Source organism: Dipteris shenzhenensis, chromosome 27, assembly GCF_047967505.1.
Source record: "Dipteris shenzhenensis isolate YYH24624 ecotype China chromosome 27, Dip_SZ_1.0, whole genome shotgun sequence".
Taxonomy (NCBI): Eukaryota; Viridiplantae; Streptophyta; class Polypodiopsida; order Gleicheniales; family Dipteridaceae; genus Dipteris; species Dipteris shenzhenensis.
Genome location: NC_141622.1, coordinates 17271748 through 17285643, shown reverse-complemented (window position 1 = coordinate 17285643; position 13896 = coordinate 17271748). Strand labels below are relative to the sequence as shown.

Sequence of the window (13896 nt, the reverse complement as noted above, 5' to 3'; positions counted from 1 at the left end):
GCACTTAACCCGTAGGCTCAACCCAAAGGCATTCTCTTTTCCGAGTGCAATTCCATTGGCTGTCCAGATGCAATCACACTGCACCCCAGCTGCACTATACAAGAGCCGACCAGCAAGAATTCCACTGAAAAATGCGAAAAGAAACACTTCTGTCGCGAAGAAGTGGGAGTTCTTGGGCTCAAAAGAAGCGTGCTTCAGAGAGGAATGCATTGAGAAGGTTTTGGAGAAGTTTCATCGCCGGAAAGTCCTCCAAAACTGAGAAAAACCAGTCAACCAGCGCGTCGGACCACTCGAAATTCAACAGAAAGCTGTAGCTTTGCAAGAGGAGAGGCCCAGGAGGCGGTAGAAGAAAAAAGGTCCAGAAAAAGCCACTTTTGCAAATTCGACCAGCAAAAGAAGTGCTCAGCTCTGCCCGTTCTACCAAACGCACGGAGGGAAAAGCATATCACTACGAAGGGGAGGCAGAGGGGAAGCCATCGGGCCAAACGGAAGTCGAGGAATCCAAACGGGTGAGGAGTTATGAAGAAAAACGGAAGGAGGCTGAAAAACCAATCCAAAATCTCAACAAAGGGAGAAGATGAGAGAGAAAACCACACATGTGAAGTTTAGAAGGCCCAGGAAGGTCCAGGAATGGCAAAGGAGCATGTAGAAGGCACTAGAGCCACCTGGAGGTACATGGCCCTCTAGGGGGCCCTCTAGGGGGCCACTGAAGGTACATGGCCCTCTAGGGGGCCCATTAAAAATGCCACGTCATCATTTCCCAACAACCACTCTTTTAATTCCTTGGAATGCCTTTGGGCCTAGGGATTAATTACGCTTATGTGCTAGGCACCATGCCGCGTTTAATTACACGTTATTAAGCCCACGCTTGGACTTTTAAAACCAAAGTTGTCACGGTCTTGTAGTACATTAAAGTACCTAGAATTTCACGCCCCCGTGACAGGTCTCCTCTACTAGGTCGGGTAAGCCTTTCCATCCAGCATCTTCCTGTCGATGAGGGTAGTCAGCTGGAACATACAGGGCCTATTATCTAAATCTTATGTTGCACTTTTGATCAAATCATCCAAATAGATTCGCATGGCAGCCCCAATGGGACACTAAGGCATGCCCGTTCCACTTGTGGGTGCTCCCATTCTGGCAGGCTAAGCAGCCTCCTCTTTTGCATCATTGCCTGGCAAAGAATCAAGGTGCACGTTTTGGTTCCATGGTAACCTGTTAATGCTAAATGAAGTGCCAATGTGTGGCTGGGTACCTACAAGATAAGTCCCTGCACGGCTGCCCCACAAGTACAATTGTGGTGCAATAGAAGAGATGCAGATCTCAAATGGTACAAGTGTAGAAATCTTCTGTGAAAGAACATGCACCTTGTCTTGTGTACGCAAAACCAAATGGAGAGGCTCCAAATAAGGGTCGATTAAGCCTAGAATAAGGTCAGAAAGGATTCAAAAAGAGGCTGAGAAAGCCCTCCAAATAACCTTAGAGAGTTCTTCTCTCTCCCCTCTCTTAAAAAATAAATAAATAAATAGATTTGAGATAAACATATGACTCCTTGGTCACCTAAGGATCTTAAGTCACCAAGGACTCCTAGTTCACCTAAAACACAGTCCATCTGGGACCTTAACACACATAGGACTAGATAGGAGGATTGGGTTAACCCTAAGTTGCTAGGTAGGTTAGCAGGACCTAATGTGTCGTGCAAGTCAACGTGCAAGTCAACGGTAGAGACAGACAACAAAAGGGGGGTTTGGTCGAAGTGCAGGTTGACGTACAGCGGCATAACGGCAGCATCAAGCCTACTGTTCCACGTGCAAGTCAACTGGATGCAGGCCTGTTGTTCCACATGCAGGTCAAAACAACTAAAGCAATCCCTCTCTGGCAACCATTGGCTTTAGTGCCAGCAGAGGCTTGGCCATGGTAGCCCAGCACAGCATCATCATTGCTCTAAGCTTGGGCTATAGATGACAATGGGGTCGAACTTGATGTAGAGCAAGCTCCCCCTGCAAAGATGGCCTTTGGTTTTGGCTTGCCTTCTGTATTCATTTCATGAGGACGTGCAGCAGTAGCAAGAGGGGGATCAAGAGAATCTATGGGTGTTGGCTCCATGAGCATGCATAGCAGCAGCAAAGAGGGCAGATGTGGGTGGAGAGGACACACATAGAGCAGCAAAGGACTGCCATGTGCCAGCAACAGAGCTTGAAGATGGAGGAGTAAGGATGGCAGATCTGTGGACAAATGGATGGGATCTGATGGAGAAGATGGGCTGTGGAAGCAGGCCAACAGAGCCGCAATGTAGGGGCCAAGGCTATGGCAAATTAGTATTGTGCACACATATTCTTTAAAGTTGGATTTACGTTAGTCTATCCATTTGGTTTAAAATTCTTCTGTGTGGTTCTCCGGTCTTCTTATCCATGGGAGGTCTAGCTACGTATCAAGGTGTCAGAGTACAAGCCTAGATTCTCCAGCAGAGTTAGCAGGCATGGGGAGCAAGACAGCACCGTGCTGTTATCCACGACTTTCTCTTGTCTCTTAATTTATAAAAGCCATTCACCTCCGATCTATTCATCAATATGAAAAATCATATGCAGGCAGGTCTAAGACCCAAATCCCACATTACAAAGGGATTGCAACAGTGAAGCCCAGCAAATTCTTAAAAAACAGCTACGTAACGTTGTCCTTGTACAGAGATTACAATAGTAAATCAGAAAAGTTCTAAATTACTCCAGCACAATTAAGCCCACTTAATCATCCCTTATGGAAAATACAACAGATAGCAGAGCTGGAATTATATGATTTACCAGAGAATTAAGCTTGAGTTGTGTTCTCTGCTAAACAAAAATTACTCCATCGGGGTCAACAAAGCCAAATCCTATATTATACCAAATATTGCAGTATTACAACAGAAGAGCTCTGCCGGTTCAAACACAGTTATGGTAACTTTGCCCATGCCTAGAGATCTGAACTTTTGCAGTATAAATTTTCTAGATACTCCAATCACAGTTAGTCTGAATCATTGCGAGAGATAGAATCGTATGCTTGACCATAGTGTAAATCAGTTGCTTAACAAAAGTCAGAAAATATACGTTGTTTGCAAAGTCCTGACATGCATGACAATAAAATTTAGACTAACAGTTCATGGATCAAAGTGTTTAATGCACACAGCTTCCCTCAGATGTATAAGCTTCTCATAAAAGCACATCACATGTGTGCAAGTTACAATTTCAATAACGTCTTTTTATCCATTGCTGGCAAGATACACACAATCACTTTTAACCTATCATGCACAGGAAGCCAGTTTGAAACAGGATATTGTTTGTACTTAAATTTCCCCCACCCCTTGTCCAAGAATACAGCCTATATGCTGGACAGAACAACAGAAATCCTCTTAACACAAAAAGGAGATCTTAAGAAATTGGGAACTTACAACTCTCTCACTTGTTCCAGGAATGCCATCCAGAATCTTGATGCGTGATTTGGTCTCCTCACACATTTTCTTCACAAATTCTCCTTTCCGACCGATTATGGCACCAACTTTCTGTGCGGGCACAAGCAAACGGAAAACATTGTCACCTGGCCAGCCTGGCCATTTTTTATCACCTCCAGCTGCTACCTCATCCTCGCGGCTCCTTTTCTGAGAAGGAAAGTTCATTGCAGGGGACTCTAGGTTTTCTGTCAATGGTACTACTGTAGATACTGCAGGTGCTGCCATCTTTTTCTGAAATCTATGACAATAAGAGATTGTAAGCTCTCTCTCTCTCTCTCTCTCTCTCTCTCTCTCTCTCTCTCAGGCAAATCACAAAGGGGAAGGCTGACATGCTAGCATGGAAGGATGTGGTCAAAAAGGGTACAACAGCCCCCAAGAGGGAGCTAATTTCTGAAACCCTAGAGGAGGAAAAGAGACGGCATAGCAAAGCATTGAATGTACTAGTGCGAGGGTTACATGTAGGAGACATTCCAGTGGGAGATGCAAAATCTTTATTTGAGAAAATGGAGATAAATCTCACATGTGATTCAGCCTGGTGCGTTGGGAAAGAAGGCATGCCCAAGAGACCTATGGTTCTCAAAATGAGGACAGCCACAGACAGATCCAATCTCCTAGAGGTGAGGGCACGATTGAACGGGACTAGAATCTTTCTAGATGATGACCTAACACTACTACAGCAAGAACACAGAAGAGAGGGCATGGTCAAGGTTATGGCTGCGAGACAAGAAGGAAAGTGGGCTGTGTACCGAGATGGAAAAATCATTATTCCGGACAGAAATGACAGCAAAGAGGGGACAAGTGGAGAAGTGAGCAGAAATGACAGCAAAGAGGGGACAAGTGGAGAAGTGAGCAATGCCAGCCATGACAAGAAGCGCAAGAAAATAGTGAAAGACAATAAATGACGGTGTCTAACTGATGGAGGAAGAGACTTAGAAGAACTACGCATGGCTGTATGGAATTGCAATGGCACGCTTTGGTCCGATCCAGGGGGGTTCCTAGAGACATATGCTGACCGAGATGTTATTTTCTACACAGAGACACATGAGAGCCCAGAGAGAGGGCTGCCCGATGTGGTGGGCTACACATGGGAGTCGACCCATAGGAAAGAAACCCGGAGAAGGAACGGAGTCCGTGGATCAGGAGGGTAGCTGTCCTATTCAGAGCACATCTAAGACCATGCATATCCGTAGTACAAAGAGAGGAGCATGCACGATACATGTGGATACGATTACAGCCACCAGGGGCCCGTGCACTTTACATAGCAATATGTTACTTTCCCCCAGAGGGTCCCCTTATGCAACCCAGGTCACGACACACAGACATAACCCATTTGAGACGATCCATGACAACATCATTGAATTCTCTAGAATTGGGGACATTCTCCTTCTAGGGGACTTCAATGCATGTACAAGGGATCTACAGGTGGGGCTACTAGATTTCACACATGAGAGGGACCCTCACATGATTCCAGAGCTAGATGCCACCAAAATGGGGATACTGAGACATTCCGCAGATGCCCCGAATGTGACCGAATACGGGAGACAGTTACTTGATCTAGGCAAGATACATGATTTGATCATATATAACGGTCTCCAACGATGGCCATCATCAAGAGGATGAAGGTGAAGGAAAGAGGGAGAAGTACAAGAGGGAGAGGGTGAGAGAGAGGAGAGACACTCAAGATGCGGGTGTGAAGTGATGAGCCACACCACAAACTCTTAAGTTTTATTAGGATTAGGTTTTCCCCCTATGACTGTCTTAAGACAGTCATAGGTGTCATATCTTTAATAAAGGGGTGGCAATGTGCCTTTACCCCAACAACCTCCCACCTAAAGGCCAATATGCCTAAAGGGGAGAAAAGAATAAAAATTACAGCAATATATACAGTTACTGTATACAAGACCATAAAATAAAAGTGGTCTCATCCTAATCCCATGATGTGGCGGCAATGTGCAAACCGCTCTGTAGGCAAGCTCTTAGTGAGCAAATCTGCAGGATTATCATCAGTATGCACTTTCACAAGCTCAAGTCGCTTGTCTTCCAGTACCTCCCTGATGAAATGATATTTCACATCTATGTGCTTGGTCTTTTGATGAAAGACCGGATTCTTTGCCAACATGATAGCACTCTGACTATCACAATGCAAAATTGGCATATCTCCTGTAATGCCCAAATCTCCCACCAGCCGAGTAAGCCATATTGCTTCCTTGCAAGCCTCAGTGGCTGCAACATATTCAGCTTCAGTAGTTGACAGTGCAACGCATTTCTGCAACCGAGACACCCATGATATAGCACCTCCTGCAAATGTGAAAATATAACCGGTAGTAGATTTCCGGTTATCTGCATTCCCTGCATAGTCTGAATCTGTAAAACCATGCACCAATGCATCCTGCTTACCATAGCATATGCACAAGTCTTTGGTACCCTTGAGATACCTCAAGACACCTTTCACTGCTTCCCAGTGCCGCTTGCCTGGATTTGCCATATACCTGCTGATGACTCCCACCGCAAAAGCAATATCCGGACGAGTGGCAACCATGGCATACATCAAAGAACCAACTGCAGATGCATACGGAACCTTGGCCATTTCAGCCTTATCATCATTTGATCTGGGGCTGTCCTTCCTGCTGAGTTTTAAATGTGGAGGCAACGGGGTACTAATAGACTTCCCCCCCTCCATTTTAAACCTCTGCAGTACTTTGTCAATGTACTCCTTTTGTGACAGAAACAAAAGTCCCTTGGACCTGTCACGAGTAATCCGCATGCCAAGAATATGGTTTGCATCACCCAAGTCTTTCATGTCAAAAGACTTATGCAGTTGTTTCTTCAAAGCACTAATCTCATGCTGAGATTTACTAGCAATCAGCATGTCATCCACATATAGAATGAGTAGCATCAAACTGCCATCCTTTGCCCGTTTGGTGTACAAGCAATGATCGGTCTCACACCTATGATACCCTTGAGACTGCATGAAGGCATCAAACTTCTTGTACCATTCTCTTGGTGCCTGCTTGAGTCCATACAAGCTCCTTTTGAGCTTACACACAAGCTGCTCTTTCCCTTTAACAGCATATCCCTCTGGCTGACTCATGTAGATCTCATCATGGAGATCTCCGTGAAGAAAAGCAGTCTTCACATCCATCTGACATAAATCCATGTCCTCATGAGCAACAAGAGCTAACACTGCTCTCAAAGTAGTCATCTTGACGACAGGGGAAAAGATCTCATCAAAGTCAATGCCCTTCTCCTGCTTAAATCCCTTGGCAACCAATCTGGCCTTATACCTCGGTAAAGCATTTGAATCCACTTTGACTTTGTAAACCCACTTGCATGGCAAAACCTTTCTACCTGCAGGTAGCTGCACCAAGTCCCATGTATCATTTTGAAGTAAGGAGTCCATTTCTGACTGCATGGCTTTCTCCCACTTCCTTTTCTCTGTTCTTCCCATAGCTTCCTTGAAGCTGGAAGGCTCACCACAATCTGTCAGCATGATAAAATCAGCCACATTGTTGGCTCCTGGAACAAACCTGTCAGGAGGCCGTTGTACACGGGTGCTCCTCCTAACAAAATGTTCCGGATTAGGCTGCTAACCAGCCTGTTCGTCATGCATGACGGGTGGCTGTACCACCATATCTGGCTGTTCTACAGCCCCATCTGCTGGCATATCCAATGGTGCATCATTGGCAAAATTATCTGGCTGATTTCCAGCCTGTATACCCTCTTGAACACGGTTATCTGCAGCAGCCTGCTGCTGCATATAAAAGGGCATTCTTTGCTGTCCAACATCATCATAAATAACCCTCATGTATTCCACAGGTTGCACGGGTTCCTTGTGTACACTATCCTCTTTAAAGATGACATCATTGCTGCGTATAATCTTCTGTTTAACAGGATCCCATAACCTGTACCCCATTTCACCTTCGTCACCATAACCCATGAAGATGCATCTGAGAGACTTTGGCTCCAGTTTGGTGTGCAGTTCTTTGCGTACATGAGCAAAGCACTCGCAGCCAAACACACGTAAGTGCTTATATGAGGGTGGCTTGCCAGACCACACCTCCTCTGGCACTTTCAACTCCAAAGCCTTGTTTGGCGACCTGTTAATAATGTGAACTGCTGTTTGCACGGCTTCTGCCCAAAAGCCATGGGGCAATGCAGCATAAGACAACATACATCGAACCTTCTCCTGAATAGTTCGATTCATCCACTCACTTACGCCATTTTGAGATGCATTATGAGGGGCTGTGAGTTCCTGTTTGATGCCCTTAGCTTCGCAAAACTGCACAAAAGCATGTGACACATACTCACCCCCATTATCGGATCTGAGGCATTTCAGCCTGCGACCTGTCCGATTCTCAACCTGAGCGACAAACTTCTTGAAAGCATCGAAGGCATCGCTTTTATGCTTCAAGAAATAGACCCACACTTTACGTGTGGCATCATCAATAAAAGTAATAAAATACTTTGCACCCCCTAGTGATAACTATGGCATCTCACACAAATCAGTGTGCACTAGATCAAGCGGTGCTCTATTCTGGGGAGTTCTCCTCTTATGAGGAGTCACAGAATGCTTGCCAAATATGCAATGATCACAAGTAGGCAAATCTGAAAAAGAAAGAGACGGCAGATAACCCAAACGTGATAGTTCTTGCATTCCTTTAACGGACATGTGTCCCAACCGGCTATGCCACAATGAAATCTTTGGCAGCTCGGTTATGGCAACAACATGATTACCTACACTGGAAACATAAAGAGGGTACAAGGTATCACTCTTATAACCCTCAGCCACTACAACCTGGCCATCAGTAATCACCCATTTGGAATCCCCAAATGTGGTGTGGTAACCACTATCATCCAACAAGCCAGTGCTAATCAGATTTTTCTTGATTTGCGGCACATGGCGAACACCATCAAGCATAAATGACCGTCCATCAGGGAATACTATCTGTATACTGCCAATCCCTGCAATCTGACATGCATAGTTGTTCCCAAGGTGAACAACTCCATGAGTACCTGTGTAAGAAGTAAACCACTCCTTATGAGGAGTAACATGAAAAGAAGCACCTGAATCCAAGAGCCAGGTGTGCATGTCATGGCCATCAATAACCAATGTGTGTGCAATTACAGCAAAAGAACATAATACCTCATGTCTGTCACTGTCACTGTCCTCTGCTGCAACATTCACTGCATCCAAGTCATCTACCTTGGCCTTGCCTTTGCCTTTGCTTCCACTGCCTGCATCCTTTGCTTCAGCCTTCTTGGCTTTCTGATCCCATATAAACTTGAAGCACTTAGACTTCACATGTCCCTTCTTGCCACAATAAAAGCATTCAATATCCTTTTTACCACGGGACTGACTGCGGGATTTGGACTTACTAGCAGATCTCCCCTTCTGCTGAGTCCTGCCTCTTTTCTGTACCTGCAAAGCATTTGAAGACTTGCTGCCCGCATTATTTTTCTTGCTCATCTCCTCCATGAGGAGAGAGCTCTCCACATCAGCATACATAAGAATGACATTTGAATTTGACAAGGTGGTCTTGAAAGTGTCCCAACTCTCAGGGAGGGTACACAACAAGAAGGTAGCCTTGAACTCCTCATCAAGATTCAAACCCTGTGCAATCAGCTGTGTAAAGATGGCATTAAACTCACTCAAGTGTGAGGTCATAGTTGTACCTTCCTTCATGCGAAGATCAACCAGCTTCTTCAACCAATAAACCTTACTGGCTGAACTCTTTTGGGCATACAACTCTGCTAGCCTCTGCCATAGGCCATAAGAGGTCTTTTCAGCCTGAACATTGAACACAAGAGTATCAGAAATAGTAAGCATGATAGCTGCCCTTGCGGACAAATCAAGCTCTTCCCATTCATCATCTGCCATGTCAGATGGCTTGACACCCTTCACCCTTATGGGCTTAGAAATCTTCTTTACCAGAAGTACATTCAAACACTGTTCTGCCCATAATGCATAATTGTGTGCTCCTTCCAATTTCTTTATGTTCAGAATTGAAGAATCACTTCCCCCTGATGCCATATCAAATAAGGAAAGTACCTGAATCCCTGTAAGTCAAAATGACTGAATAAAGTTCTGATTTCTCAGAAAAAACCTGCTCTATCAAGAGCCAGAAGCACTCACAATAGTGCTGTTTTTTTTTTTTTACTGTCAAAAGAATCTGCAGCAAAACAGTAAATTTCCCTCCAGTTACTGTACCTTCTGACACACTGTACCGTGCTCAAATAGGCATAAAACAGTAATTTCAGAATGCTGCAGCTGTTCCACAGGTGCTTTAACAGTGCATCATCATCTGATGAAGCATAAAGCACTGCTGTCCTGATCACTTCTCCCACCTCAGATGAGGTATTGCACTGCTTTTATATGCATAAACCACTTGTCATACACTGTGTTGTTCACTGTAAAAGAGGCTCCAGACACTTCAGCCTGTCACAAACCTGCAACAGAAAATGGGACAAATCCCAAGCAATCACCCTTCTGCCAAGGGGATAAAAGGCATCTGAAGGTCTCAAACAGTAACCCAAGTGCTCTCAAGCAAAATCTGGGCAAAAGCCCCTTGATTTGACACCTGTACCAAGTGAAGAACACCTCAACACTGAGGTAGATTACAAAATGTAGCGCTCTCCTGGCACTTTCACCTGACAATGCAATGCATAAACAGCCCTGTGTACACAATAACAACACAGATCCCAATGTACAGACACTGAAGAGAAAATCTTTTGAGCACTGTCAACGATGGACAGTTAGGGACCGAGTAAACTCGATGCGCCCTGGCCAAGCGTGGCTCAACTGAGATTTTCAAAAGGTGTCGTACACAAAATGTGACCTGCAAGAAATGACACTGAGTACATTGTGGAAACAAGACTAATGTGGGCTCCCTGGCTCCACACTGCCTTAAGGCATACACTGCATAAGCTTCCAGGCAAAAGCCCTTTGAAAATGTCACCCAAAAGCTGAGATTTGCACTCAGCAAAAGCATAAAAGCCCTCTGCAAAATCAAGGCATTACCTTCCCGAAACAAGATAACTGTGCAATCAACCACACACTGTGGTACTAGTCACCTCAAGCACAAGGGATACGAAGGTACTTGCTGTACTTTCAAAACACAGTTTTGAGAACTGAAAATGATCCTGAATGAAGAGCAGAGTGCTCTCTCTCCTTTCCTCTTCCCAAAAATAAATGTACCTGCTGTACTTTCTGTAGTGCAGGGTACCAAAGTACCTGCTGTACCTGTGCAGGGTACAGATCCAAGAAGAGAGAAAAAGAAATTTTCGAAATGCAAATCTCTGATGAAGCTCCCTGACGCAGAAGTTCCTAACGCAGCCCTTGCCTCAGTCCGTACGGAGATCCGTACGGTATGGTCGACTGCTGTCCGTACAGTTGTACGGACGAGCGTACGTCCGTACACGACTGTACGGAAATGGCGTGATCACCAGCTGCTGCCTGCGCGCAGCGCCCACGCATGCGCTGCCTGTCTACCCGCGTTGCTTGCGCGTACGTGCGCGCCGCCTTGCCCTGCTCGCAGCTGCTGTTGCTGTTTGGCGCCGCCTTGCCCTGCTCGCAGATCCGCTGCAGCCCACGCTATTGCCCGCGATACACCCTCGCCGCCCCGTGTTGCTGTCCCGTGCTGCAGCCCTAGCTGCTTGCGCAATGCCAAAAGGGCACAAGTCCCGAGGGGGTAGAGGGAGAGGTAGGCAGGGGTAGGGAAGAAGTGAGGCTCTGATACCAGTTGAAGGTGAAGGAAAGAGGGAGAAGTACAAGAGGGAGAGGGTGAGAGAGAGGAGAGACACTCAAGATGCGGGTGTGAAGTGATGAGCCACACCACAAACTCTTAAGTTTTATTAGGATTAGGTTTTCCCCCTATGACTGTCTTAAGACAGTCATAGGTGTCATATCTTTAATAAAGGGGTGGCAATGTGCCTTTACCCCAACAGAGGACTCACATGCTTTCCACACGAAGGGGGGACAAGTACAGTAGACTATCTCCTCGGCTCACTATCCTTCACATCGAGGATATCTGACTTTACGGTGTCTCCACCACCACTTGGAACCGATCACACATATTTGGCATTCAGTATATCAGCCGTTATACCTCACATAAATCGGCGCCCCCAGAGACAGCCATGCACCCACGTTCATTTTGATCGAGCCCTCGATCCGGTCTACACCATCTTTTGGCTAGAGAGCTCTCTGACTTACTCGGAGATGGCGGAGACTTGGACTTGACTCAGGCCTCAGACACACTTGTTACCGTCATACGAGATGTTGCCAGTAGATCCTTCCCCACGACCCCTCACACGGGAACACGCATTATGTCACATGTTTAGGTCACATGTTTACACATGAGGCACAGAGGATCTTCCGACGACTGACACGCCATAAGAGACGAGCTTTCCTTTCACACAGAATGGAGGATATCATCAGCTCATTTCGAGGGGGTGACCCCACTACTAGATGGGGGTTCCCGATAGAGAGGAAGCTGCCTATCCCTATCACGGACCCACTACGTGGCACACTTATGCATGCTCCCTATATGATGTCCCCGATCAGGCTCAGCCCGATATGTCATCTATGCCAAGGCCCACGCATTGTTATCTATTCACTACACGGAATATACAAGATGCACTACGACAACTCAATAATCGGAAGGCACAAGATCATGAGGGACTACGAACGGAACACTTTGCACATGGCCATGAGGTTCTAGCCCAATCCTAGCACGGATGTTTAATCACGCAGTATGCCACGGCTTCCCACATACTTGGTGCACCACCACCATAGTCCCGATACACAAAGCAGGGGATCCTATGGACACAGGGAACTATCGCACTCTCACGATTGGCCACACATTGGCCAAGATCTATGGGTCAATACTAGAGAGGGTACTTAACAACCACACGGAGCTCCATGGGCAGCGAGCACTAGGGCAGGCGGGTTTCCGGGGACAGCACTCCATTTTGGATCATATCTTTACTTTGCGGACCATCATCAAGGAAGCCAAAGCCCGACACCGAAAAGTATACGCTTGTTTTGTAGACTTTCGGAAGGCCTTCGACACTGTCCCACGAGCCGGTCTCATCACGAGATTGCACGAGCTACAAATCCCAGAGACGTTGATTTGGGGGGTTATGAGCCTATATGAGTCGATCAGAGGAAGAGTCCGAGCCCCATGAGGTATATCAGACTGGGTTGAGAGCACGATTGGGGTGAAGCAGGGTTGCCCTCTCTCACCGACCCTCTTTGGACTCTACATTGATGAGATCACATCCTTCCTAGACCGACTGGGCGGAGAGGGCTCACCATTGGCTGACCTCCTAATTCAGATATTACTATATGCCGACGACATAGTTCTTCTATCTTCATCGGTTGAGGGATTACAGAAGCATCTGGACGCCCTTGAGGTATTCTGCAGAGAGATGGTCCTGACTGTCAACCTTGGCAAGACTAAGGTCATGATCTTTAATACCTCACATCTAGCGCTTCTTCGACACAACTTCACACACAGAGGGGAGCCAATGGAGATAGTACAGTCCTATACATATTTGGGCACGATCTTCGCATGACCCATTTTCTCGATGACCCAGGCTGCCAGGGCACGACTCACACAAGGCTGGAGCGCTCTAGCCTGACTAGAGAGACAATGCTTCCACGCACATTTCCAGGATCCTCCGACGAAGAGCTGGCTCTTCGACACTCTAGTACGGTCGACCACCATGTATGCAGCGCCTTTTTGCGCGAGTGACATTCTAGCAGCAGATTGGAGGAAGTTTAAGAGGCTACAGGTCTCAATAGGATCCAGGATGATACGGAGTAAGCCCTCAGTTCCACATGAGATCATACAGGCAGAGTTTGCCATGACGCCACTACATGTCGATGCTATCTTCCAGACACTGACTTTCATTCACAGGGTATGGGCTCTGCCTCATTGGAGACTACCGAGGGTAGCTTTGGAATCATCCCAGCAGGTGAGGGAGCAACCACCTGGTATGCACGCACAGACACATGGCTGACTAGCCATGGCATTCAGATGGACAGACTACCCCCATTTCAGTATAGCATCGATGCCCCTCCTGAGTGACTTTCGCGCGATGAGATTAACCGTATCATACGGTTAGACCTCCTCCAGCTCACCACATCCCAGACTTGGTTGAGGGACCAGCCGCTCCCCACCAAGATGCAGTTCTATCGTAATCACTTCTTCAGAGGCTCTCATGACGGTTTCATTATCCGACCTCCTTATCTAGAGGACAAAGGAGTCTCACATGCACTCCGAATTGCCATTGCCCAGATACGAGTTTCCTCCCATCAGCTTAGGATTGAGGCGGGCCGGGCTGCAGGTCTACCCAGAGAACACAGGATCTGCACACTATGCGACATGGATACCGTTGAGACTAAGGAGCACTTC

General features: G+C 46.6%; 1 protein-coding gene across 4 annotated transcripts in view; it reads right to left on the bottom strand.

The window, feature by feature from the left end:
- The window catches only part of LOC147883956 (flowering locus K homology domain-like), a 67535-nt gene that overhangs the window by 34817 nt on the left and 18822 nt on the right, over positions 1-13896 (bottom strand). For 2 of the 4 annotated variants that reach the window (XM_087398643.1, XM_087398644.1), the window contains exon 2: positions 3422-3712. In XM_087398643.1, coding sequence (XP_087254769.1) covers positions 3422-3706 — 285 coding nt within the window. In that variant the 5' untranslated portion in view covers positions 3707-3712. Of the gene's footprint in view, positions 1-3421; positions 3720-13896 lie in introns of all 4 variants that reach the window. The other 2 variants (XM_087398642.1, XM_087398641.1) reach the window with 1 other exon arrangement.